Genomic DNA, 27,713 nt, shown 5'->3' with positions numbered 1-27,713 from the left:
AAAAAATTAAAAAAAAAAAAAAAAAAGGACCGGCTTGTGTGTCCTGAGTCCTGACCAGCTTCCTTGCCTTCAGGATAACCTGGTCTTCATTGTGGGCAAGCTGGATGGGCTGATGGTGGTCGGAGTTCGCAGACACAATGCGGATGACATCGTGGCCACTGCGCTGGCGGTGGAACCCATGAAGTTTGTCTACAGAGGCAGGTGATGCGCTGCGGGTCCCTATGTTATGGCTTTAGATCCTTTTTCCACTTAAGGTTGGAGAAGTCTGTTTGCAGTGGAAAAAAGCCCAATGACTTGAACAAACCAACCTAAAAATTCCTGTTTATTAGAGAAACCTCAAAAAGAAAAGGATGGCACTTGCAGCATGGACAGCAGAGTTAGTGTCCTCCCTGTCCCCAGAGCTCACGCGTCCTTTAAAACAATGCGATCTGAATGTATAACTGGCACAGGGACCAGCCCCAACACCACAGAGGGAGCCATGTGCATGACCTCACAGATGTACATTGGAACAGCCAGTACCACGTTCTGTGCAGCCAGTTCCTTTTCTCCTAAGGTTTAGCAAGACATACAGAAACCCTGCCTTGCTCCTGGGATAGAATCAGTCCAACTTTCTGAATGTGTTAGGCAAGACTTTAAAGATTCTCATCTTCATTGAGCAAATGAATGGACCTCTGGCCTAGCCCCAGTGGCTGGGGGCAAGGAGGGGAAGCCCTGTCCAGCTCCTGAGCACCTTGTCCTGGAGGAAGCAGCCCCTTCTCCTAGTTGATCCACTCAGCAGGCTGTATTTAAAATTTTTATTCTTCTCAGGAAGTGCTTTTATTATTTAGACTAGGGTGCCTGCCTGTGAACCTGGCCAGATCCTGCCTTTGAATATACCTTAAAGAAATCATTAGCCAATTCTGCCAAATGGTGGGTCAGCATGGGCTGCTGGCCTTCCCCCAGGAAAAGATGATGGGTGTGGGATAACTGCCCAGGAGAGACCAGCAGGGCAGTCCTGTAGGTGCATGCAGCCTAGAGTGTCCCAGAACATCACTGCCTGTCCTCACAGTGGAAACCAGGGATATTGCTGGTACAAGTGTCCATGGGGTAACATCAGGGTAGCCCATACCTCTCCTAGGGTGGATTATAGAGACTGACTCCTTGCATGGCCACCAGAACCTGATGGTGCCTAGAAGTAAAGTCCCTGTTCTGGGCAGGTACCCTATGATGCAGTGCCAGCCTGGATGATAGGCTGGGGTTGTCGGATGATTGCTCTGCAGGTAGACAGCATAGCCTGCCTGTCCCCATCAGGGAAGAGCTTGAGGACCACAACCATTTTGAAATAGAACTATAACTGATTGAATGTGTGTGCCACTGGGATATTAATAACATGAAATGAGATCAAGAAACCATAACAGTTGTTTACACAAAGAACATAATAGATGGAATAAATAGTAGGATAGATGCAGCTAGCAGGGGTGGGCAAACTTTTTGACTCGAGGGCCACAATGGGTTCTTAAACTGGACCGGAGGGCCGGAACAAAAGCATGGATGGAGTGTTTGTGTGAATTAATATAAATTCAAAGTAAACATCATTACATAAAAGGGTACGGTCTTTTTTTTTTTTTTTTAGTTTTATTCATTTCAAATGGGCCGGATCCGGCCCGCGGGCCGTAGTTTGCCCACGGCTGAGCTAGAGAAAGAATTGATAAGCTGGAAAGTCAAATTGAGGAACTACTCTAGAGGTAAAGAAATAGAAAGTTTTAAAGAAAAATTAAAAGAGATGGGGAGAAGAAAAGAAGAAGGGCTGGCAATCTAGGTATCACACTTGGGAGAGGATGAGGGAGTGATTGCAAAGCAGGAGGCTGGAGTGCTCTCTACTTGAGTAGGGCCCATATGGCTGATTTGGCAATGTCTCCCCAGCTGATACAGGACCAGGCAGAGAGTACTAGGGCTGGTACAAGAGAACGACAGTGCAGTAATATTTTTTAAATTTTTAAAAGGAACTTTTAGCCTGGATTTTGTATTTATCCAAATTGTCACTTAATTGTGCAGTTGGAATAAAAATATTCATGGGTCTATAAATTTTAGAAGTTTGGTTACCAAAAGATCCTTTTTGTGAAAATACGCTCAGATGAGGTACTAAGAAATACTCAGGAAATGCTACAAGATGTATGAAAGTAGGGAAAATTTGCCCTGGCTGGTGTGGCTCAGTTGGTTGGAGCATTGTCCTGTGCACAAAAGGTGGCAGGTTCGATTCCCGATCAGGGCACATACCCAGGTTGTGGGTTTGATCCCTGGTCAGGGCACATGCAGGAGGAAACCAGTCGATGTTTCTCACATCAATGTTTCTCCCTTTCTCTTCCCCCACTTCCTCTCTCTAAAATCAATAAAAAAAGGAAGTAAGGAAAATTTAATACTGGGTAAAGTTTGTTGTATAAGAAACCATGTGTGTATGTGTGTGTGCACACGCACACATGTACACATATGCACACTAGTCAAAGGAGAGAATGAAGTTATGTCCATAAAGGCCCAAAATTAGAACCTTAGTCATGCATGGTGGTTTGATGGGGAAACCAGCACCTTGCCTTTTAGGAAAAAGGTATATAATCTCAAGTTTAAAAGAAGAAAAAGGCGACACAGAAAACATGTTGAAATTCTTAAAGTAAGATGGGAGAAACAGGTCCAGTAAACACAAGCAGATTAATTCAGTGAGAGATAGATTTCATCTGCTGGATGAAAAATGTAACTCATAGAACTTATAGACAAAGGTTTTTGCACAAAGAATGTATCATGTTATTAACATCACAATTAAGGAAAAACACCTGGTGGTTTTGATTTGTACCAGAGTCCTCCCTGTTTTGGTGAATTTTCAGTCATATTTGAGGAAATTAGTGACTGGTTACTTTTTAAATTCTCAACAAGATTAGAGACTGGCTATTTTTTAAAGCCCACTGTTCAATTGATTCTAAACTAGAACTTCTGCATCATCCTTTCAAGAGAGAAGAGGTGTCTGCATCCCTTCTGGCATCCCTTGCTGGGTGGTCATTTCTGTCCTTGTCCTCCCCCAGAATCGCTGTGTTCTCCGTGAGGGTGCTGCATGACGACCGGATTGTGCTCGTGGCCGAGCAGCGGCCGGATGCTTCCGAGGAGGACAGCTTCCAGTGGATGAGCCGCGTGCTACAGGTGGGTGCGGAGGCACACTCCTTCTGCCTATCTGTTGGTGTGTGGTTCAAGGCGAGTCCACCTGTCCTAGCATTCCCCATTTCATTCTTTCAGAGTAGGCGGTGAGTCCCTGCTCCCACTCTGTGCTTGCAATACCTTCGCATTTCTGTAACCATGCTGAGCAGGCCAGATGTGCAATTGCCCCACACTTACTCGTGGGAATGACTTGTTTGAGACTCATGGCTTCCAGGATCCCTTCTTCACTCTGTGCTGCCTGGCACACAGTAGGCACTAAGTAAACACGCAATTTGTGAGGAGGAGGAAATAGCATTTGAAAATGTAATCTGTACAAGGGTTACTGTGCCTTTATTATCTAATAGCAGCACCATGAAGCTGCTGTCAATAGAATGGTTTTAAATGAAAATACCACCTAGATTTGGAGTGAGCTGACCCCCAGGGTCTAGGTGAGTGGATGACGTCATCTCATGTTTATTAGTAACTGAGGTCTGCCTGGTCTTGGCACGATGGCTGAAATAGCCACATCCAGTGTAACAGGATGTGTAACAGCTCTTTCTTAGGGAGTTTTCTTTTATATAGGAGAGAGAGGGTATGTACTGCTGGTGTGCGGGTCAGGAATTAATAAATGCCACCAGCAAGAAGCATCCTGTGCTGTAGGAAGTGAGAAGAGCCCGGGAAAGGCCAGAGGAAGGAAATAGTTTTAAACTGGACCCAGAAACATGAAAATGAGTTTGCTTCTCTTTATTTTCACCTCTTTATATAGAGCAGTGGTTCTCAACCTTCCTAATGCCTCGACCCTTTAATACAGTTCCTCATGTTGTGGTGACCCCCAACCATAAAATTATTTTCGTTGCTACTTCATAACTGTAATTTTGCTACTGTTATGAATCGTAATGTAAATATCTGATATGCAGGATGTCTTTAGGTCGCGACCCACAGGTTAAGAACCGCTGATGTAGCGCAAAATATATTAACTTTAGAAACTAGAGGAAGCAAGTGGAAGAACATTAGTCAGCCATCACCCAGAGAAAACCACTGTGAATACCTTGATGTCTACCTTCCATACTTGTTTTACTACATACACCCTAGAAATATGAGTTGATATATGATCCCTAAAATTTTAAGATTCATAAAAATCCATGGTTATTCATTTTAATTTTAAGGGGTTACACTATTTTGTTTTATAGATGTCCTCTAACTTAACAAGTTCCTTATTGTTGGGCATTTAGGTTAAATTGCCAGTTTTCAATGTTCTGAATGAAAGTTCTTAAAACTAAAATCTTTGTGTATGCTCTAAATCAGTGATGGCGAACCTATGACACGCGTGTCAGAGGTGACACGCGAACTCATTTTTTTGGTTGATTTTTCTTTGTTAAATGGCATTTAAATATATAAAATAAATATCAAAAATATAAGTCTTTGTTTTACTATGGTTGCAAATATCAAAAAGTTTCTATATGTGACACGGCACCAGAGTTAAGTTAGGGTTTTTCAAAATGCTGACATGCCGAGCTCAAAAGGTTCGCCATCACTGCTCTAAATGTTTGACTTAATTTTTCTAAAAGTGCTGTTACCTGGTCCAAGGTTGTGCTGATTAAAAAAAAAAAAAAAAGCACATTACCAGATTACAGGTCTAGTATTTTGACAGGCAGGAAAGAATGTGGCTCAGAGGTACATGGGATTAGGGAGCTGTAAATCCAGAAGTATTTGATGGAACAGGGAGTTTTGGGAATTGTTGATTGGATTCAGATTGTAGAGAACCTTGAACACCAGTCTAAGAAATGCACCATTTGTCAACAGTGGGAAACATGGAAAGTTAAAGTTAGTAGCATGACGTAGGGAAACCAGTCTGGAGGATTAGTGTAGTATGTTTTGAGGAGTAGCGGGACTGGCAGAGGGAGACAAGTATAACAAGGGTAATTTAATAGTTCAGGCAAGAGATGGAAAGGTCCTACCATTTGAACTTTTCTGTCTGCACAAGACTTGTAAATAAACATTGTGTACAAAATTTCTAAACAAACAAAATATATGATATATACATATATCGTAGTTTTCAGTGTACAGGTCTTTTACGTCCTTGGCTTAATTTATTTTTAGGTATCTTATTCTTTTTGATACAATTGTAAATGGGATTGTTTCTTAATTTCTCTTTTTGATAGTTCATTATTAGTGTATAGAGATGCAACAGATTTTTGTATATCACTTTTGTATCCTGAATGTGTTTACTGAATGTGTTTAATATTTCTAATTGTTTTTTGGTGGAGTCTTTAGCATTTACTGTATATAATATAATGGCATCTTCAAATAGAGACAATTTTACTTCTTTTTAAAAAAAAATTTTATTGATATTTTACAGAAAGGAAGGGAGAGGGATAGAGTTAGAAACATCGATGAGACAGAAACACCGATCAGCTGCCTCCTGCACACCCCCTACTGGGGATGTGCCCCCAACCAAGGCACATGCCCTTGACCAGAATCGAACCTGGGACCCTTCAGTCCGCAGGCTGACGCTCCATTGACTAAGCCAAACCAGTTAGGGCGACAATTTTACTTCTTGCTTTCCAATTTGGATGTCTTTTATTTCTTTTTTTTCTCTTCCTTTTCTTGCCCGATTGCTCGGGCTAAGTCTTCTAGTACTAGGTTTAATAACAAGCATAGGTATCCTTGTCTTGTTTCTTATCTTAGAAGAAAAGGTTTCAGCTTTTCACTGTTGAATATGATGTTAGCAATGGGCTTGTCATGTATGGCTTTTATTTTGTTGAGGCACGTTCTCTCTATTCCCACTTTGTTGAGTTTTATCATAACAGTAACAGCTGATGTAATTAAATATCTAGTCACAATACAGATTTACCCGATTAATGTTTTATTTGTTTGTTGGTCTCCGGATCAAAATGAGGTTTAAAAAAAATTGTACTTGGAAGGGACAGGTCTTTAAGTCTTTTTTAATCTTTAGACTCCTCCTCTGTCATCATTTTCTTGCAATTTGTTTATTGACAAAAACAGGTTGTTTGTCCAGTATGTTCGCTAGCCTGACTTCTGATGACTACATCTCTGCAGTATCATTTAATGTGCTCCTCTGTCCTATCATTCCTACATGTTGATATTAGATCTAACAGTTTGACCATGCTCAGATTTGGTTTTCTGACAATGATCCTTTATAGAAGGTGGTACATGATGCCTGGTTGTTTAGCACTCTTGTACCCAGTGATGTGTTAGGACTTCACAGTGGTGCTTCTTTGATGCTGTTATTCCTCCTTCATCGTTCACAGGAGCAGCGGTAGAAGTTTCTTCTAGAAAGAGTGCTGTCCTGTTGAATTCCCTGGGGACTTGGAGGGCAGGCCATGCAGGAAAACAAGATCAGGGATTGATTTCAGAGGAATGAGCTGGTTTCCTAGAAAAGTAAAAGTGACCACTGGGTTTTATTTTATTTTATTTGTTTCATTGTGAACTAATGGATTTAAACATACTGGATGTGTTTCAGATTATTATAGTTATTTTATTTTTCAGTGGTCAGTCAGGGCCTCTTCAGGTTGGCTTGTGAGGCCTTTTGTAACACCCCTGCTTCTAAGGCCAGACTAGAGAGCAGAAGGCTCAGCTGCCTGGAGAGGTGGCGCCTTTCCTGTCCTAGACCTGTCGGGGCTGGGACCCCAGCTGCCTTACAGGGGAAATGGAATTTGGGACCACCATCTGGGCACTTGATGTTACTGGCTTAGTCACTGTTTCTGGGCTTTTTTCAGTGGACAGAGTAGGAAATGATGTCTCTTTGTCTGCAAGATTACCTACATCATGAGTTTATGTTGCTAGTTTTAACTCCGATTCAAGATTGAAGAATTTTTATTTAACTTATTGATCTCCTTTCTCCCACACTAAATGACTCGAACAGAATCCTCCTTCACCTTAGGCCACTCCACCCACCCTGTAGTCACAGAACCGCAGTCTGCGCACGGCCTCTAAAACTGAGATTTTTGAGAGCAGCTGAAGATGTTTTTTCAATTCTTTTTGCCCACAGGACATATCCACTTGGGGGAGACTAATCAAGTCACCGTGTTTAAAGTCACTTTAAATAGACACTCTCTGTGGGGCTGTGCCACCAACCTGATTCTAGTTTGCTTGAGTTCATTTGTTTTGTTTTACTTTCAGTTGTTTTAAGTGTTTTGTATGTAAAAGATATGTGGTTCCAAAGTAAAATCTGAAAGTAAAGTATATTCAGAGGAGTTCAGCTTCTGCCCTTGCTTGTTCACTCCTCCCACAGGAGGTCATTTAACATGTCTTTTGGCCTGTAAGTGGTTACAGGTTTATGGACATGTATATAGACACATTGTGTGTGTGTATGTGTGCGTGTGTGTGCAAGTGTTAAATGATAGAAAGTGTACATGCATCCATCTTGTTTTCTCATTTAACAAAATGTCCTGATGTCACTCTGTCTTCTTGACCTTTGGGTTGTAATGTCCTCACCCAGTGCAGTGCCCAGCCTTTATCTTCCTAGCTGCCTTCCGTTGGTCAGCATGTGCTCCAACATCACTATGCAGTGTGTCGGGTCTCAGAAGTCCTTCCTGTCCTGTATCCTCCCTTCCAGGCCATTGACAGCATCCACCAGGTGGGCGTGTACTGTCTGGCCCTGGTTCCTGCCAACACCTTGCCCAAGGCTCCTCTCGGAGGGGTTCACGTCTCTGAAGCCAAGCAGCGCTTTCTGGAGGGGATGCTGCACCCGTGCAATGTGCTAATGTGCCCGCACACCTGTGTCACCAACCTTCCCAAACCTCGCCAGAAACAGCCAGGTTAGTTGTGCATAACAGCTTTAAAATGGGTGGCAGCCACAATCATGGTTAAATGGTGCAACCCAGTTAGGGTTAAGAGCCAGAGTGGCATACCAGGCCAGTCACCAGCTCCTCCCTCCTTGGAACTGAGTTATATAGGACAACACTTTACTACATCACCAGTATGTGGCTTCCTCTAGCCCATCTTAATGGCTGAATTCAAGCCTGGCTTCTTAGGTTTGGATGGTGAGGCAGTGGCTCCCGGGAGTAGAAATCTTGCCCAAGAGCAGCCTTGGAGCTCGGGGGCTTAAAAAGCCTATTTCAGTCACTGCAGTGCTCATGATGGGCAGCCACACCAAGCCAGGACAGGGGCATGCTTGCTCATCCCCTCGACCTTGTGACTCACCACAGCCACAGGTTCATGAGACCTGGGAAGTCTCAACAAATACTCACTTTTCCTTCCCTGGTTTAACTATGATATACAGTGCTTCATTCTTTTGGTTATGTGAATTTTTAGTAAATGCTGGCTTTTCTTTTTATTATTGAATACTAAAATATCATTAAATAAAATATACTTAATCAGGAAGGTGTAATTTCCTGTTTTATACATAAAATACAGTAAAACAATGAAGTAATTAAGAGTTTAGCTGTGGCTGAGGTCAAATCATATCCCCCAGATATGTGCCATATTGTAAATTTCTCAATCTGGCATTGCTTATATTTAAAGAGAGATTCTATTCTATTTGTCATTTAGCATAAACCTTGTAGCTGGTTTCCTGAACACCTTTATCATAGTGAAGAGTTGAATACCTAAATCAAATAAAGAGTGTGACATGTCAGTACAAGTCATCAGCATCTTCCTGTTTTCTAGAGGTTGGACCAGCTTCCATGATTGTTGGGAATCTGGTTGCTGGGAAAAGAATTGCGCAGGCCTCCGGGCGGGAGCTGGCCCACCTGGAAGACAGCGACCAGGCCAGGAAGGTAACGGGCCAGTGCCTGGGAGGGTGAGGAGGGCACCTCTCTTGTGAGGCTGCGGAGGATTGAGTTGGCCTCTCTGCGCAGTTCCTGTTCCTGCCTGATGTGCTGCAGTGGCGGGCCCACACCACTCCCGACCACCCGCTCTTTTTGCTGCTGAATGCCAAGGTGAGGTTGTCACGGCTGCCCAGTGGAGCATGCACGGTGTATACTGAGGTACCTGTGGGCAAACCTTCTGCTCCCCAGTTCAGTGTGACTCAATGATGGCTTTCCTAGGGCACAGTGACGAGCACTGCAACCTGTGTCCAGCTGCACCGAAAGGCTGAAAGGGTGGCCGCTGCTCTGACGGAGAAGGCAAGACTGAGCATTGGGGACCATGTGGCTTTGGTCTACCCCCCAGGTAAGCACATTGAGGCCTCCCAAAACTCACCTGGGTCCCTCCTCCACACACACCCACATCTGTTGGGTCTTCTCTCATGGGACAGTCCCAGTGGTGCTGGTATCATGATCACCTTTCCCATGGACTGTTGCAGGGACTCTGGTGGGCTCCTGGTTGCTGTCCTCCACCACTGCAGTCATAACAGTCCAGCTTCCGAGGATTAACCTTGGGTCTTAGTTGTTACAGTTAGCTTCTTCATACGTCTGTACCCCCTTGTCAATAATTGTAATCTGTTGTGATTAGATTCAGACTTTTTTAGTAGTATAGTCTTTATTATCTTTCTGCTTTTTATCTGGCTGGTCTTTACCTGTCTCTCCCCTACATTTTATTATTATAAAGCAAGCACCCTTGTTACCACCAGCCAAGTCAAGAAATAGATCTTTGCCAAGTACCCAGTAGTCCCTTTGCCTTCCTGTCCCAACCACAGCCTCCTCCATCCTCCCAAAAGTAGCCTCTGTCCAGACTTCTGGAGTCGCCATTCTTCCATTTGTTTATAGTTTGATTGCTAGACATTCTTGCTGTTCTTGTCCAGGGGCCTAAAGGATTTTCTCCTTTTGCTAAAGTCCAGGATGTAGTCTTGATATTAGTTGTTATGGGACAATAATCTCATGTATAAGGAAGGTATTTTTAAATAGGCAGCTTCATTTTTTTAACTTCAAGAAAGTTTTCTAGAATCACTTTTTTTCTTCTATTTTTTTCTCTTCCCTTGCTTTGATCTTCTTCCTATCATCATCCTCTGTTCATGTGTTAGATCTTTGTCTTCAGTAGTCGTTTTCCGTTGAGATGTTTCTGTTTACTAAATTTCTTTTTAACAGTCCCCTCCCTTCCTGTTACTGAGGCTTTGTCTGTTGTCTTTGTTTGCGCTTGTGCTCCTTCTACTTTCATATTCATTTTCTGAAATGATTTTTCATAATGTCTAGTTCTTTCCTCATTTCTGATTTTTTTCTAATTCTGATTTCTGTTATTCTTTTATTTTTTTATATCATCTTCTTAATGTATTTTAGTTCATTTTAAAATAGACGATTACAGTTTATTGTCTGCTGTCTGTCTGTTTGTCTATATAAGTTTGTGGAAATTTAACCTCATGTGGTGGCCAGCTTTCTGAGGTCTCCTGACCCTGTCCCTTCCTCTCCCCAGTCTTATTGCCATCTGTCGCCTTTTCTCCTTCTTGTCCCTTATCTTGCCCCTACATCCTCAATGTGTACTTCCCTTCTAGCTGTGTCTCTGCCTTGGGGGGCCCTGCTGTTGGGTTGATTGACTGCAGGGACAGCAGGAGCTATGCTAGCTCACGAAATGAGTTCCCGTTGATACCTTTTTGTGTTCAGTTTGATGATGTGTTTGTGGCATGTTGGCAGAGTGACCATGCTGGGTGTGAGAACACTCACATGTGTTGGAACTGCTGTGTGCTGGCCCTCAGTGTGGCCCTCACTTGATCCTCTCATCCACCGATAGGCACAGAGCAAATGGGTGGTCCTATGGCAGCAATACCTGTTGGAACTAGCCTGGTCTGGCCTGGTGGGTGGACTCAGCCCCTGATAATTGCTATGCTGAGCTGCCCCTGTCCCCAGTGGTCACATTCCTAGTTACTGGTAGAGCCTTGGGATTTGTAATCTGGTGAAACCCACAAACTGGGTTAAATGTGGCATATTTATCTTGACTCTGGAATTGAAACGGCCTGAGGATGCCAGGTGGGGGCCTTGTCTGACTTGAGGGCAGCAACTAGAAAGGCATTCAGGGTGTGGGGCACAGGTGTCCTCAAGTTTGATTGAGTTTAGAGGGGAAAATGGGTTTTTAAATGTAGTATGATTCCCCATGAGTGTTAAATTATGGGGAATTTGAAACATAAAGAAAAGATGAAGGAACAGTATGGTGTTCTGTGTTACATCGTGTGGTTGAGAGCGATGCAGGGACATCCTGGCCTGTCCCCAGGGGTGTGGACCTCCCTGCAGATGTGCAGCAAGGAGGTACAGGGCCTCCATGTGTGCTGCCCTGGCTCCTATGTTCTCCTGTCTTCTCTCGTGGACAGCTTAGCCCTCAAAGGTCTTTGCGGTCCTCACTCACAGGGATGGTGGTCAGAGCTTGCTGTTCTAGTAGGCCCAGGCTGCACCCACGCTCCTCCCTGGCCTCCAGGATCTGTGGGGAGTCTCCCTGCAGTAGAGATAGCTTCTGTCACTCCCTAACAACATTGTGTTCGATAAATGTTTCACTAGTTGGGGTAGTAGCAGCTTTACTAGGTAAAACAGATTGTGTCCCTGTGTCCTTTTCGCCGTTCCATGGCATTAGACGCAGTGCATTGCAATCAACCCCACGCTAACCCTCTGACCCCGTGTCTCCCCAGGGGTGGACCTCATTGCTGCCTTCTACGGCTGCCTGTACTGCGGTTGTGTGCCCGTCACTGTGCGGCCCCCACATCCCCAGAACCTCGCCACCACACTTCCCACCGTCAAGATGATTGTGGAGGTGAGTGTGTGTGGTGGCCCCACAGGGCAGACCTGATCGTGGGCCTGGGTGCTGGTCGGACCAAGGGTTTCCTCTCCTCCCAGGGTCTGGTTATTTCTTCAGGGCCCCACAAAGGGGTTGGCTCCCAGGCATCATGTCTCATTGCACCTTTGATCCCTGTGCTCTGCAGGTCAGCAAGTCTGCATGTGTCCTCACCACACAGGCCATCATGCGGCTGCTCAAGTCCAAGGAAGCAGCAGCCACTGTAGACGTCCGGACCTGGCCCACCATTCTAGACACAGGTACGTGTCTTCAGCGCCTTTGCTGTGCATACGGGTCCCCACCAGGACAAACCTCTCTTTCCTTTCATTGCTGCAGAGATTGCATTGTTGTCACCCAAAATACGTTAGGTAAGAACAGCTGAAGTAAATGGTGAGGAGGCTGCTAAAAGGAGCCTGCTGACTGGTTCCCAGGAGCCCGTGTCCACCTACTAAAGTTGGACACAGGATGAAGGGTGACATGAAGCATAGCTCACGTCATGGCAGGGTCTCTACTGCCAGGGGGAAGCGAAGATCCTTGCCCAAGGCCTGTGTGCCTGTGGCCTGTAGCTCATGCCACTGCCTCATGCCTGCATAGCAGTTAGCAGTTGTGGGGATATGGACAGTCCCGCAGTATGTGTGCATGCATATGCACGCCCCAACACACACCTATCCCTCATCCCTGTTATTGGTGAGTGCTGCCTCACCCCATGACAACGAGAAGGGCTGAAAACCTCTGTCCCTCTGCCTTGGCCCGTCAGGTCAGCCTAGGGCTGATAGTGTCATCCCTGTACCTTATCAAGACACCCCGAATGAGCAGCACCGCACAGGCTCCTTTGGTGACGAGGTACTCAGCCACATGAATGCCAGGCAATGAGCAGACTGGAGTCCTTTTGACCCAATCATACTTATGTGCCTTTGTGCTCCAGGGCACCACCTTTGAGAGGAGGTCAGGATCCGTGTTGTCTATGACCACCTGCTTGATACTCATCGACAGGCATGGGAGCATGTCCATGATGCTCTCACTGGGCAGAGTTTTTGTTGATCCTGGCTCAGCCCAGATTCTGTGACCTGTGCACTCCTCTGACCTTTTCACTGGTGACCAGAGGACTTCCCTGCAGCTCTTATGGCCTGTGTCCTCCACTCCATACTCACCTCGCCCACTGTCCCTGTCCCATAGCATCAGCACTGTCTTGGTAGGTCCATGCCATGTGACCTGTCCTTGAAGGTTAAAATAAGCTTTCCCACTGAGATACACAGTCTGCTTTCCTGTAGCCCAATGTCTGTTCTGAGCATGCTCTCCAGGACTCCCTGGTAGAAATGGTCTCATCTCTCCTGGTGAGAGCCTGAAGTAGTGTTAACAGGCGTCTCCCATTAACAGATGATATACCGAAAAAGAAGGTGGCTAATGTGTTCAGGCCTCCCTCCCCGGATGTGCTGGCCTATCTGGACTTCAGCGTGTCAACTACAGGGATCTTAGCGGGTGTGAAGGTGGGTCCTTTGATCATAGTTCCCACTGCTTCAGCCCCTGACACGGGTGGGTAGAAAGGGTGTTAGGTGCGGGTGTGTACAGTCCCTTCTTCTCATGCAGAGCCTGAAGCAACAGTGTTTTCCTTAAAGTTTGTGTTTAATACCAGTAAACTCCAAAATTGGGTTAGTCTGAGATGAACGCATATTTCGGTGTTTTATGGTAATACCTGAACTTTCAGATTTATGGCTGACTTGCCTTGAGGAGAAGTGGCTTTGATGAGTCCATATCCTTACTGGGAGCCAAGTGCTTCATTAAAGTTCTTTATTATCCTGAAATCTCATGTAGAAGTATTTTCATGTGCCATTTCTTGAGTATTATTTGATTTATGTGGGGTTGTGAGCCAGTCATCCTTTAAGGAGGTAAATGTGTCTGGCCACTGCGGACAGCAGGCACTGTTGTTAATCCCTTTCCTCCTGCACGTCACTGAACAGACCTTGTGTTTTACCCCCTAAGATGTCACATGCAGCCACAAGTGCCTTGTGCCGCTCCATAAAGCTGCAGTGTGAGCTGTACCCTTCGAGGCAGATCGCCATCTGCCTTGATCCCTACTGTGGCCTTGGCTTTGCCCTGTGGTGCCTCTGCAGGTGAGTGGAAGTGCAGTGTGCAGGTGAGTGTGCAGATAGGGTATGCATGCAGGTGAATGGAGAGAGAGAGCAGGTAGTTTGCAGGTGAGTGGAGGTAAAGGATGCAAGTGAGTGGAGGTAAAGATTATAAGTGAGTGTGCAGGTAGAGTATACAGGTAAGTGTGCAAGTAAGGAGGTAAAGAGTACAGATGAGTGTGCAGGTTAGTGCAGGCAGAGGTGCATGCAGGAAGAATGTGCCCATAAGTTTGCAGGTAGAGTGTGCAGGTAAAGTGTATGGTTGAGTGCAGGTAGAGTGTATAGGTGAGTGGAGGAAGAGTGTGCAGGTGAGTGCAGATACTCCTGCTGCTGCACCCTCCTGCTTGATTGGAATTGTATGTAGTTCTTTAGAACTTTAACATTCTAAGATGCATTTTTGAGGCCAGTAAGTCAAAGATACAATTGTGAGTGGGTTTTTTTGGGGGTGGAATGGGGTTTGAGTATGGGTCTGAAATTGAGTAAAAGAGTAAAAATACATTTTTTTAAAAATACAAACATTACCCATTACTAGTAATTAGGGAGAGACTACTTAATTCCATCAAATACTAGGAAGTAGCAACAGGTCTTTAGAATTAGAACACCAAGTCCCCAGCCACCAGACCCTGTCCCTAACTGTGACTCTGGGTCCTTATGAAGTGCTGAAGGGACACAAGGACTCCCTGTGCATCATGCCCCTCCCCCCATAGTTTTTTTTTTCACCAAAACTCTGTACAGTAGGGAGAATTGTCCCCCTGTTCTATCCTTGGAAAAAGAACGAGGCAGCCACAACAGGCCCATTGGGTGCAGGCAGGCAAGGTACCTGAGGTGCGCAGATGACACACCTGGGCGGAGCGGCTGAAGCTGACTTGACCCTTCATGGCCCCACAGTGTCTACTCTGGACACCAGTCTGTGCTGGTGCCCCCGCTGGAGCTGGAGAGCAATGTGTCCCTGTGGCTGTCAGCCGTGAGCCAGTACAAGGCCCGCGTTACCTTCTGCTCCTACTCGGTGATGGAGATGTGCACCAAGGGTCTGGGTGCACAGACAGGTGTCCTCAGGGTGAGTGTGTCTGTGCCCAGGCCTGCTTGTGCCCTACTGTCCTCATCCCTTTTTAGGAAGTGCCCAAACCAGGGGTTTCTAGGTTGTCTCTTAACCGGGCCACTGGAATCTAAAAAAAAGACTCCCAACACAGCTCCAAGCAGTTGGGGAAACAGAGAAAACCCTTACCAGGCACCAAGTCATGCTGGCTCTATGTCCCTTCTTCCCGGCACCCACCCTGCTGGGAGCTATTCACTCACTCCCCACCACACCTCTGTAGTAGGTAGTTGCTCCCTTCATCCACACACTCATGTGGCAGGATATGAGTATGGGGTGGGCAGGCGTGTGGGGCTGGCTTGGGCAGGTACATGGTGGGGGGCATGGGGGAGCATGCAGAAGGGGTAGGTCTGACACTAGCACTGGGGGCATCTTGGAAGTGTCAGGGTCCCTGAGGACCTGGGACAGGATCTGGGAGAGCTCTGTGGAGCTATGACCAGATGAACTGAAGGACTGGCTGGTGTGGATGTGGAGCAGATGGGTACCCTCTAGCAATTCCATACTTAGAATTCTGTAGAATGAGCCCGCAGCGGAGGAGGTGGGGTGTATGTTCAGGTCACACATGGGTCCCCTCAGGAGCTTCCTAAAGGAGTGTTCAGGGCCTGTCTTACCCTGCTCCTCCCCACAGATGAAGGGGGTCAACCTGTCGTGTGTGCGCACATGCATGGTGGTTGCTGAGGAGCGACCTCGGATTGCGCTGACACAGTCCTTCTCCAAGCTGTTCAAGGACCTGGGCCTGCCTGCACGTGCCGTGAGCACCACGTTCGGGTGCAGGGTCAATGTGGCCATCTGCCTCCAGGTAAGGTGGCTGGGCTGGGCACCCAAGACAGACAGTTTTTTAATCATCGCTGTTCCTTGTTGTGCCGGCTACATCCATTTCTCATTCTCTGAGCCTTTAATGTTTCATTTCCAGTTTATCTTGGAAAGCTATGAGGGTTCTATTTTTAAAAGATATTCTCTTCACAAACAAGGCTTATTTGGAAAAAAAAATTATTTTTGAAGTGACTATTTCTTATCTGGAAGAATCTCACTAAGTTGGATAAAATATGCATTTAATTTTTTAAAACAACAATACTGTTTTAAGACATCTAGTAATTTTAAATTGAAACATTATTGTGATAATTTGTATTACCTGTAATTCATATTTGAGACATTAAGGTATTTTACTTAAGGTATTTACATGAAGTTTCAGAAATTGAACAGCTAACTGCAGTGCTGTTTACTGCTTCTTCAGGTGACTCTGGTTATTTTCCAGATTTTGTACTAGTATCTCAATTTCACTCTTTCTAAAAATATATGAAATGCCTGCTCACCCACATAGAAAAGACTTGTTAGAGGGAAAGGCAGCATCAGAACCAGAGCAGGGCTCCGGGAGAGCTGTTTCTTGTTTCTGGAGCCTTGGCTCAGCTGGACCCTCATCTCAGAGCACTCCTATCATGGGCCAACTGTGGACCATCATCCTTTCCCCCTTATGCTGATGTCCTCTCAACCGTGAGAAGACTGTGCTACCACTCCACGCCTCAGACCCTTGACATGTGGCAGGAGGAAGTGGGCTGGGTGCCCTCCTCATACCCCTTCTGTTGTAGAAAGTAGGACTGAGCGTCAGGCTCTTGGTGTGTAGTCAGCAGCTGTAAATGAAGGCATGTCCTCCTTACTCGATATTTGAAGGTTATCTCCTCTATCTGTTGGCATGTGGGATGCCATGTGTGATTGCAGAAGTCTTAATGAGATAATCACATTTGCCCTTTGAGATGCAGTGACGCATTTTGCTGTCTCTTATCGTGTGTTTCTCACGTGGCCTGTTGCTTTCTGTTTGTCTCCTGTGGCCGTCTCCTCCTGTCTCACTCTGCTGGCCTCCTTTGCCTCTGTCAGCCCAACAGGCTGGGAAAGCTGGCTGAGCAGGTACGACCTTGACCTCGAGGTACCTCTGTGCTTCCCCCATGAGTTCCTGTGGCCTTCTCCTCAACTTCAGACAAATACGTGTTTCTTTTGCTGTCTGACTTTGCTCACACTGAATATTATTTTACATATTATAAAAATGCCTCTGTAATAAAATTTAAGCAAAACTGTTTTTTAAAAAATTTAACATTCATAGCATTGCCTCTGGAGGGAAGGGCTGCTGAATCTCAATGAAGCAGTTTTTGTTACATTGTCTGGGATCTTCAGAAAGTGATGTTGAGCAGAGTGTCCATTTAACTTGATGTTCCTTATCTAATAAAACAGAAAATAACATCCTTCAGTCAGGGTCCAAGTGTCAGAAGTGAGGAAAGGGAGAACATCACTCTGTTGACCCTGATTGAGCCTCTGCTGTGCTCAGCCCTCAGTAGAATTAGGTCGGCTGGAGAGAGGCCAAGCCTGACCCATAGCTGGATGCAAATGCCCTCAAATCCTGTGATGGTGTTTTCACCATAACGTAGAGACAGCTGTGAGAACTGAAATGTAAAATTGTACAGTTTGGCATGTTCATTCAGTGTCACTAGTGTTTCACTCAATGTTATCAAGCCATGTAATGTTTGGATGGAAGGCATCAGTGTCCCTGGGCAGGCTCTCTGCTGGAGCAGAGATGCTGCCTTCCGGTGGCAGCGGGAGGAGCTGTTAGGTGGCTGTGCCGTGTAGATGCAGACGTGCTGCTCTTCTTCCAGGGCACGGCTGGCCCGGACCCCACAACGGTCTACGTGGATATGAGGGCGCTGCGCCACGACAGGTAACGCCACTGGTGAAGTTGTGCAGCTGGGTCTGTCCTGACTGGCCCTCCTGGCACCTGGACTAGCAGGTGGCTGGCTAAGCTCTACTGGGGAAACCTGGGTCTCCCTCTGCGTCACTGTGTCCTCGAGACTCAGTCCATGTCCCTTTATCTGTTGTTCCTGTGATCAGGAAGGTGATAGGAGTGACCAAACATTTGCATTTAGCTTTTTATGGGGTTGAGGACAAGTAAAGCAACTAATGGCAAGGACTTTTTACCACAATACCATTTTAAGACAGGACTTAGTTTTTACATCAATAAACGTGTGCTGGGGGTCCGGGTCCCTCTCAGCTTTGAAGCTCTGATCCTGGTCTGAGCCCTCAAATGTGGCCATGCTGCAGTTCAAGGTAGACAGATTACTGTGGACAGGGCAGCTGGTTGGGGACGGCCCCCAAAAAACTTAGAACAAGCTTCTGCCCTGAGTTGTGCCAGGTGAGCCAGGCAAGTCAAGGGCACCTGAAGTCACTGTTCCAAGGTTACAATAGGTCATTATCAACAGACTGTCATAGTGATAATTTCTGATTATCTTATGAGTTGCCTTTTTAGAGGTCATTACCTATATAGTAAATTTTATTCTGAAAATTTTTCCCTTGTTAATTTTTAGGGTACGTTTGGTAGAACGGGGTTCTCCGCACAGTCTGCCATTGACGGAGTCTGGAAAGGTAGTGGAAACTGCACTTCTCCTGATGAACACAGACGGCTGTGGTCAGGCTGGGCTGGGCTAACGCAGGAGGCCTCCTCCTCCCTGCAAACACACACAAGGACTAGGTTAAGTCTTAGTTCAACACACATCGAAAGCACAAAGCCAAAAAAGGAGGACTGCGGGTGCAGAAACACAGAAGGAACTCCCATTGCTGGGGCTCGAGGCCGTAGGGCCCCTTGGCTCAGGGCCCAGTGTCTTCACAGTCTTGGAGCAAGGGCCAGCACAGCTACCCAACTCAGGCCCTGGCCCAGGTGACAGCCAGGAAGTGGTTCCCTCCAGGGCCTTGGGCAGTGGGTGGAGTCCTAGACCCATCTTGTAATTTTCCATTGAAGCCAGTCCAGAAGACTGGGAGCCCATAGAGGGGTTGGGAGGGATGGGGGTGGGAGGAGTGAGGCCATCTGAGGCTGCCCAGGTAAAAAATGTGAGCACCATGAGATTGGTCAGCAGACAGAGACCCAGGGGAATAGGCATCCTCAGAACCAGGGGAGGTTTGAAGGAAGGAAGAAAGCCCACATGGCCTGATGACGCCATGTGGTGAAGATGGTGTGCCATGGCCAGCAGACAGCAGGATAGTGGGCAGGGCTGTGTGCCCAGCATGGCCAGGAACAGGAAGCTCCCAATCCATGCAGCCTACAGGGCTACCTGACTGTGTAAGACTGCTTACACACTCCTGTGGCTATAGATCCCTTTGGGGAGGCAGCAAGGTGCCTGGAGAGGAGCTCGTGTGCATGTACTAGGGAAGAGGAGGAGCAGCCACAGGGACCCAGGGCAGAGGGTTCAGCTAGTCAAACATCCTGGGGAGGGAGCATCGTCACAGGGAGACTAGCATAGCTACAGTCGAGCTGGAGGAAGAGGAGGAGGTGCAAAGCTGTGGAAGCACACCTCCCATGTGCCTGCCTGTCTTTAGCATCACCTGGAGGAGACCAGCTGAGAGGTGAATATGGGCAGTGATCTCCTCTTTCCGAGCACATTGCTGGAGCCCACGCTCAGTGGACAGCTTTGCTTATCCTTTTTGTATGCTCAGCATATTGGCCCTGTATTACTAAGTTTCAAATGAGTTATGCCTGAGGGATTTGTGTTCTGGAAAAAGCTCTGGCTTTAGGGTTCAGGTGGGCCCCCATGGAGAGAGGTCAGAGGCTCCAGCAGCATTCAGGAAAACAGGACTGTCCCACGGGTAGTGTGTGGCAAGGATGCAACAACAGTGGGAGGAGAAGAAGGTCTGGCACTGACCGTAGGCAACAGCCTAAACTCACCCCCTTCCAGTAACTGACCCCTCATCCCTTCCCACCTGCCTGGGGGACCTCAATGTCATCATCATTTTGTATGTGAGGAAACAGGACACAGAACAGGTGACCATGCCTGGAGCAGCCACATGGTCTGACCCGAGCCCAGTGAAGTCTCCCCAGGACCAGGTGTGGGGGGGTTCCCTGATTTGAGGCACCCTGCCCTGGAATGTTTTCAATGGCTCCTGGGTATGAGCTGGTGCCTCCGTCTGTCTGAGTCGACACAGAGCAGGTGACCAGTGGTTGGACTGACTCTGAGTCATGGGCAGGAAGGGTTCTTCAAGGTTAGAGTTCCAGCCCAGAACTAGGAGGCTTGATGAAACCCATGGACAGAGTCCTTGCATGGCTGGGCTGGGGCGCAGCTGAGCGGTGGGGCTGCGTGGCCTTCTGCACTTGTGTGCCCCACAAGAGGCAGGCAGTCCTCGAGTGGCCTTGTTGAAAGATCCCAAGTAGGAAAGATGCTTATATAGACCCTCTCTGCCTCTCACAACATCCAAAATAAGGTCCATTCTTAGGAACTAGGGTCATTTTGTTAAGATTCACATATATTTTTATCAATTAAAGTCTTATTTCTGTTCAAATTCAAATTTGGGTTGGCTTTAAATCTGATCACTTACATGTACACATTGTGTTGTTTGGATTAGCTTCTGAGGGCTGTTGGTTTTAATGTCATTGAGTCTGGAGTCTTGTGTTGTCTTTGACATGGGCACGGTTTTCCTTCCAGATCCTCCCTGGAGTGAAAGTCATCATCGCACACACTGAGACCAAAGGGCCCCTTGGAGACTCACACCTGGGAGAGGTGAGGCTGGGGGTTGGGTTCTGGAGCCTCATGCACCTCAGGAGCTCCTCCTCCACCTCTTCCCATCTGCCAAGCTCTTTGGTCCTTTTCCCCCCAGGCACATTTGTGCTCCTGTACCCAGTACTTGGGTAGGATTTCGTGGATCCATGGGATGAGTCTCCACTCCAGGTTCCCTACCAGCAGAGGGAAACCTTGAGTTTTGTAGGTACTTGGAGACCCTAGAAGCCACAAAGGAACTCGCAACATGGAGAAAGCAGCTGTGTCTTAAAACACAGTTCCTGCACCAAGCCAGGAGCCACAGGCCTGAAGGAGGGGCTGGCACGGCACAGGCACTGAGATGGGAGGTGGGGTCCTCTACTCCTGAGGACACGTCCCCTGGACACACACAGGCTGTGCAAGAATCATTGTGTTGACATACCTGCATTTATGCATATGTATCCAGTGTAACAAGACAGGTGGGACTTACTACCGGAGGCCAGGGTGGCAGGGAGAGTGCAGGTCACAGCCTGAGTGCCCACGTTGGTTCTTTTATGATGGGAATGGTCTTATCTTCCTAGTTCCAGGCCTTAAGGACATGCCATGGAACCTATGTCCTGGCATCAGGGTCTCTGGTGTGGACAACCTCCAGGGTCCTGGTAGATGGCACTCAAGGGCAGTCATACAGACACTGCCCAGTCTCAGTCTAACTGAGACGAGGGTGTGAGTGAGCCTGGGAGACTCACAGGGGTTGCTCGATGTCCTAATGGGAAGATGTGCCAGTCCCAGGGTTGGTGGGGTCGGTGTGGGGCCTCCCTTCTGGCCACTGGACCTAGGCCTGTTAGGGTAACATGGTGCCCCCAAGGTGGTCATGGAGGGTCTGTGCTAACCTGGGCCCCACCTCTTGTGGCAGAAGCCCCTGTCAGCTTCCCTGTCTCCTCTTAGGATGCTGCCTTATGGGGACATCTAGAGCCAGGTGCTTGATCTGGGTAGCTGACTGTGGGTCCTGGATGGGCTCTGTATTTAGAAGGACACCCCAAGCGGCCCCAATACACTGGGTACTGCTAGCATGTGTGCACCTGAGAGTATATGGATGTATATAAACTCACACATATACAGGTAAGTCTGGTGCAGGGTTTGCCCACTCAGTGAGCCTCACTCCATCACTCTTGCCCATGTGGACCTGTACATCGCTCCCCGTCCTTATTGACAACAGTAGTTTGATGTGAGGAGTGGGAGTCACCCTGTGAGCGCATCTACATCACAGAGTCCTGGAGAGGAACACTCCATTTGAAGGAGAGAAAGTTACTTGTTTGCTTTCCGTACCTACAATTTTAACTTAGTTCACAGGATAAGCGACACTGAAAATGCCCTGCCTTTTTGCAGTGTTTTAAGTTTTCTTGGCGAGTGGATGTCTCATGATAATCTGTGCTCAGCTCATTCTTGTCCTTTGGGCCCCACAGATCTGGGTTAGCAGCCCCCACAATGCCACAGGCTACTACACTGTCCATGGAGAGGAAGCACTTCATGCTGACCACTTCAGTGCCCGACTGAGCTTTGGAGACACCCAGACCATTTGGGCAAGGACTGGCTACTTGGGCTTCCTTCGGAGAACGGAGCTCACTGATGCCAGTGGAGGTGAGGGGTTACGGTGACCCCGTGTCAGCACTGTTGGGGGTGAGGGGCTCTGTCCACAGCCCACAGGGTCTGCTGCTGCAGCTTGTGAGCCTGACAGGCACGTGCAGCATCTCAGGGATTCCTGCTGACTCACCACATCCCTTGCAAGGAGCTTGTATCTTTGGGTGTGGGGTAAAGGATGAGCTCTGACAGTGGTGTTCTCTGAAAATTACTATTTTTCCCTTTGTGACCGTCCTTACTGTTCTTGGACCCTCGGCCTCTGCTGAATTGGTGGGGTTGTTGGTAATGCTGTCAAGTCCTCCCCCAGGCAGAGCCACCTGCATATTTCACCAGCTGTGGGTAGCACCCTCCCCACACACGACCCATCATAACTGCAAAATCCTTAGGCCCCAGCAGGCCAGCCAAATCAAGTCAGAACTTTTGGTAGCCCCTGTAGATGCTGTTTTGTTTCCAGAAATAGAAAATATTATTTTTAAATATATATTCACACATTGATGTAATTCTTTGGAATCAAGGGGATGGACAGCACCTTTATCAGGCTCTGCTGCACGCCTCACCCATTTGGAAGCTTGGTTTTCAAGTGATGTTGGAATAGTGAGCTCCCTGTTCCAGAGAGCCCGACTCAGGCTGACACAGATGTGTGGAGGGTGCCCAGATTGCACTGTGCCTTTCTGAGGTGTGCAAACTGTGCCCTTCATAGAGCGACATGACGCACTCTATGTGGTTGGGTCTCTGGATGAAACACTGGAGCTGAGAGGCATGCGGTACCACCCCATCGACATCGAGACATCTGTGATCCGAGCACACAGGAGCATCGCCGAGTGGTAAGAACCCAGAGGAGGGCAAGTCCCACCCAGGCCCTCATCTGGGGCAGAGCCAGGGACTGAGGGCCATCTGCCTGGTCACGTTTCCAGCAGACCCCAATTATGCTGGCAAAGCCTCCTCTCCCAGAGCTGGCCCTGGGCTCTCGAGACCTGCTCTAGGAAACACGCACCAGAGACCCCTTGTGCAGCCCTTTGGTTTTGCTTGGGCTTTCCTTTTTTCCTAGTCAGTTTTAAACCAAGCGTTTGACCCTGAGTGAACAGGCAAAGTGTGAGGTCTCCACAGTTTTCCTGGTGTTTCTGCTTTTAATGTGAATTTTCTCATTTAAATGGTTGTGATTCATAATTTCTTCACTTTGTAGGGAGCTTGCATTGCGACAGGCTCAGCTTTCAACATCAAATAATGAATGCTTCTAATTTTTAGCAAGAACTTTCATTAGAATAGATAGTCCTAGACAGCACATTTAGCCTAGCCTTTCAATTGTGAACGATGTTCAGTAGCAGCGCAGTATCAATAAATATACTTGTATTTTTACTCTCCTCTGTTTGGCATCATTTCCCATGTATCTGTTGGTCCTCAGAAGCTGATGTCCATGCCATGTGATGCCATCTGTCTTCTCCCTGCAGTGCCGTGTTCACCTGGACCAACCTGCTGGTGGTGGTGGTGGAGCTGGACGGGCTGGAGCAGGACGCACTGGACCTAGTGGCCCTGGTGACAAATGTGGTGCTGGAGGAGCATCACCTGGTCGTCGGTGTGGTGGTCATTGTCGACCCAGGCGTGATCCCCATCAACTCTCGGGGTGAGAAGCAACGCATGCACTTGCGTGATGGCTTCCTGGCTGACCAGCTGGATCCAATCTATGTTGCCTACAACATGTGAGCACCTCTCACCAGCTTCAGGGTTCTGCCCAATGTGAGGCTTCCAGGGGTTGGAACCATGTGAAGGTGTTAGAACATGTGAAGACACTGCAGTGTGTCTGTAGCCACCAGGACAAAGGACTGCAGTCATCACAGAATACTGCACCCCTTGCCCTACTTTTAGAGATTCGTCTCAAAGTTCCCCAAATCTTATTTGAGAAGCCACTTCCTGAATTATTTGAAGGAGTATTTTAATCTTCAAGGACATTTACAAAAACATAAATGTCAGTATTTTAACAGTTAGGGTGACTGGGAAAGGAAATGAAAGGCCTTGCCATGGGTATCATGAGGAATTGCAGGTGTGCAATTTGTTCTCTACTGTATTGCAAGTTTGCACTTTTTAGACTAAAAATATAGTTCTTGATTTAAAAAATTCAATTATTTATTCCCACTTCAAATGACAAGTTTATATGTAGAACTTAAGCTAGTAAGGACTTGAGGCCCCAGTACAACTGATTCACAGGGAGGAACAGAGCCCAAAGAGGCTGATGGGAAGGGCAGCAAGACCTGCCCACTCCTCCTACCCGGCTCTTGGGCCCCAAACCAGGCACTCTAGTTACAGGGTGCTTCCTCTCTCCCAGTTTATTGAAACAGGTGTGTCCGATTGTCTGCACACATTGTCACTAATGTTCAGTAAGTGCATTTGGGGCTGTCAAGGTAGATACTCTATTTCGGAAAGATAAACCAGCATTTAGTTTTAAACCACTTTTCTAGGTTTGTAACTTAATGCTGTTTAGTTAAATGCTTGTTTTCATAACGTCACAATGTAAATTCTTCTCAATACATGGAAGTGTATTGAGTTATTTTCATCCCAAATTAACAGATTTGGAAGCATTGATCACAGTGTCTGAGGTTTTCACATCCTCAGTGCAGTTGAGCTCTGGGGAGAGCCTTACCCCATGATGAAGGTGGGCCTGGTTACCCTCAACCTGGCTTTCACATTTTGAGTTGTATGCCTATTAAATTTGGCCAAACCATATTCAGTTATGACTAAACGGAGTGATATTATAGTAAACCTAAATCAAAGAGAATATAAAATCCTTTAGAAACTTCTAAGAATTTGAAGTGAAGCTCAAATCTAAGACATAGAGTATTTTTATATAGCTAATAAAGAGTATGTTATGAAGTTGTTGGGTTTTGGGGGGAACTATGGATGGGAAAGTTTATGAATTATGCATGCTTCATAGAAACAACCAGGTTTTTCTGGAATTAGCCTGAATCAGTGCCTAACAAAGCTGTTATTAATTCTCTACCATTTAAAATTCTCCACCAAATAGGTCTGGCTAACTAGACTAACTCTTATATTTTACTCTTATTTGGCTACCAATAGCAGGTGCATTGTAACTCTGTTTGCCTGTTGTGGTGGACTGCAGTTAGTTATGTTCCAACATACTGGAATTGTAATATCTATTGTAATTATGTACATAATCTGTGTAACTTATTGTTTGACATACAGATAACAGATATTCCTTATAATAGAATGGCCGGCAGGGGAAAGAACTACCTAACCCTAATCTTAATGTTGTAGTTTTGTAGCAAATATTGTAAAATTTTTGTATTGAAAGGTCAGTGTCAGTAAAACAAGGTGTCTTGTAAATTAAGACTTTAAGAAGCACATTAAAATGTTTTAAGATTACTCTCTGGGAATTCTGTATATCACACTAAAATTTTTTATATCATAATGTTAATAAAAGTTATTGATTTTGTAATTCTGCATTTTGAAATGTGTGAAAAGGTTTTTTAAATGATCCCAAATAGGATGGATTTTATTATGCATTACTTTTTTCTGAATATAAAAGCATTTATGCTTACAGCATAAAATCTACAAAGCACATTAAAGTGTAAAGAAGAAAATCTATAATCCTACCTCTGAGTAATATAGCAGCATTAGTATTTGACGTAATCCTTTTGGGGATTTTTTTTCCTTTTAAAATATTTTACAAAATTAGAATCATATACTTTTATAATCAGCTTTTGTACTTAATAAATTACAGACTTTTTAATCTGTTACATATATTCTTCTACATGTTTTAATGACTGTACAGGTGTGTCATGACTAAAGGTAGCTTTTGCTCAATTGCTGTTGTCCATCATAGTTCTTTCAACAGTGCTTCAGTGAAACTCCTCCCAGATGTGTGTATGCACATCTGCAGTTACAATTCCTGCCTCAGGCTTCCTTTCTATAGGTGGAGTGGGGGTAAGAGTTCATGCCAGGCTTGAAGCTCTGGGTGCTCACTGCCCCGGTTTCCTGCATCCAGCTCTGTCTTTCAGAGTTTAATGAGGGAACCTATTTACATGAGTCTGTGAAATGTTTAGGAAGGACCTTGTGGAGTTTTCCAAAGGCAGTGCAAAGTGAGAAACTGAGAGCTTATTATTAATTCTAAGTGCCAATTAAGTATAGGGTGCCTTGTTCCCCAGACTCTCCAAGTCACTGAAAAGGCCAAATGAATGATCATTACAGATACTGCTTAAAAGCAGAAGTTGAAAAAGGACAATGAGGGACCAGATGAAGCTTTGAGGGGAGATGCATTGCCACTCCCAGCAACAGTGAGCTGGGCTTCCAGGTGGGTACACCCAGATGCTGCCATAGGCTGCAGATGGAGAGCAGGAGAATGAAGGCCCCCTATCAGCTGTTGTTACATGCTGAAGAGTGCAGCACAAGTTCAAAGATGAGCAGTGTTTAGCACTTACTTTACATTAAAAAGTAGGGAGAGATCAGCTTCTGGCATGACAGCCCGAGAAGCTCTGTGAACGTGCTATTCAGAATAACAGGTGAAAATCACTGTTAAAAAACCAACCACTTAAAGCCTTTGGAAATGGTCCTAAGGGCATACAGCAAATGAAAAACATCTTTGCGTGAAAGTTCAGTAAGAAAACCAAGAATCTGTTATCTGAACCAAGACTGATCTCAGGAGATCTCTTCCATCCAGCCTCCACTCATGGAATGCAGCCTCTACCTTGGATGAAGTGTCACCGAGAATACAGGGGCTCTGACTGGCCTTGTCCAGCTCATAAGTTGGTGGTGCCATGCCAGGAGATGCAGACTGAGAAGACCTCTGGCTACTGCCCCCCACTCCACTTTAGGAGTGTTCAGCTCCTAAAGCAGGGGTGTCACTCAGAGATGCCTGGGTCTAGCAAGAGAGAAACAACTTATCACTTGCAAGAGAACTCCAGTAAATCGACAGCTGAATTCTTACCAGCAATAATGGAAGCCAGAAGGCAGGGGGATAACATACTCAAAGAACTCAAAGAAAAAAAACACCTCAACTAAGACTTGTATATCCAGCAAAGCTATCTTTCAAAAGTGGAGGCATAATACATCCTCAGGTAAAAAGATTGGATTTGACCTACATTATCAGAAATACTAAAGTTCTTCAGGCTGAAAACAAGTGATTTCAGATGGTAATTTCAGTTCACATGAAAAAAAACAGTACTGGTAAAAAGGTAATTATAAGACTATATAAAATGTGATGTCCCTGCTCAGGGGTCCTCAAGATGGTGAGGTCTTCTTCCCTATCCAATGCCTTGCACAAAGTCTAATCAAGTGAGAGGGCGGGCACAATTCCTCTGTAAGGACCATATAGGCCAGTGGTCGGCAAACTGCAGCTCGCGAGCCACATGCGGCTCTTTGGCCCTTTGAGTATGGCCACGAAGTTTCAATCGCACTGTACGTGCGCGCCCGCACATGGTATTTTGTGGAAGAGCCACACTCAAGGGGCCGCAGTTTGCCGACCACTGATATAGGCAGACAGTTCTGCCTTACCAACCCAATGCTTCCTAACCTCCTGAGGATGAGAAT

The 27,713-nt window shown here is 46.3% G+C and overlaps 1 protein-coding gene across 3 annotated transcripts in view; it reads left to right on the top strand.

Annotated features, from left to right (window-relative positions):
• The window catches only part of DIP2A (disco-interacting protein 2 homolog A), a 77,694-nt gene extending 52,064 nt beyond the window's left edge, over positions 1-25,630 (top strand). For 2 of the 3 annotated variants that reach the window (XM_014549969.1, XM_005878904.2), the window contains exons 21-38: positions 74-201; positions 3,051-3,165; positions 7,739-7,940; positions 8,791-8,900; positions 8,982-9,062; positions 9,171-9,294; positions 11,672-11,793; positions 11,963-12,074; positions 13,192-13,301; positions 13,795-13,925; positions 14,829-14,997; positions 15,662-15,832; positions 17,676-17,737; positions 18,381-18,438; positions 20,487-20,561; positions 22,001-22,175; positions 22,876-22,999; positions 23,624-25,630. In XM_014549969.1, the coding sequence (XP_014405455.1) occupies positions 74-201; positions 3,051-3,165; positions 7,739-7,940; positions 8,791-8,900; positions 8,982-9,062; positions 9,171-9,294; positions 11,672-11,793; positions 11,963-12,074; positions 13,192-13,301; positions 13,795-13,925; positions 14,829-14,997; positions 15,662-15,832; positions 17,676-17,737; positions 18,381-18,438; positions 20,487-20,561; positions 22,001-22,175; positions 22,876-22,999; positions 23,624-23,876 (2,322 nt within the window). In that variant the 3' untranslated portion in view covers positions 23,877-25,630. Of the gene's footprint in view, positions 1-73; positions 202-3,050; positions 3,166-7,738; positions 7,941-8,790; positions 8,901-8,981; positions 9,063-9,170; positions 9,295-11,671; positions 11,794-11,962; positions 12,075-13,191; positions 13,302-13,794; positions 13,926-14,828; positions 14,998-15,661; positions 15,833-16,905; positions 16,936-17,675; positions 17,738-18,380; positions 18,439-20,486; positions 20,562-22,000; positions 22,176-22,875; positions 23,000-23,623 lie in introns of all 3 variants that reach the window. The other variant, XM_014549968.1, reaches the window with a different exon arrangement.
• The last annotated feature ends 2,083 nt before the right edge of the window (positions 25,631-27,713 follow it).

Source organism: Myotis brandtii, unplaced genomic scaffold (genome assembly GCF_000412655.1).
Source record: "Myotis brandtii unplaced genomic scaffold, ASM41265v1 scaffold577, whole genome shotgun sequence".
Taxonomy (NCBI): domain Eukaryota; kingdom Metazoa; phylum Chordata; class Mammalia; order Chiroptera; family Vespertilionidae; genus Myotis; species Myotis brandtii.
The sequence above is the reverse complement of the archived record's forward strand: the minus strand, read 5'-3'. Positions and strand labels throughout refer to the sequence as shown.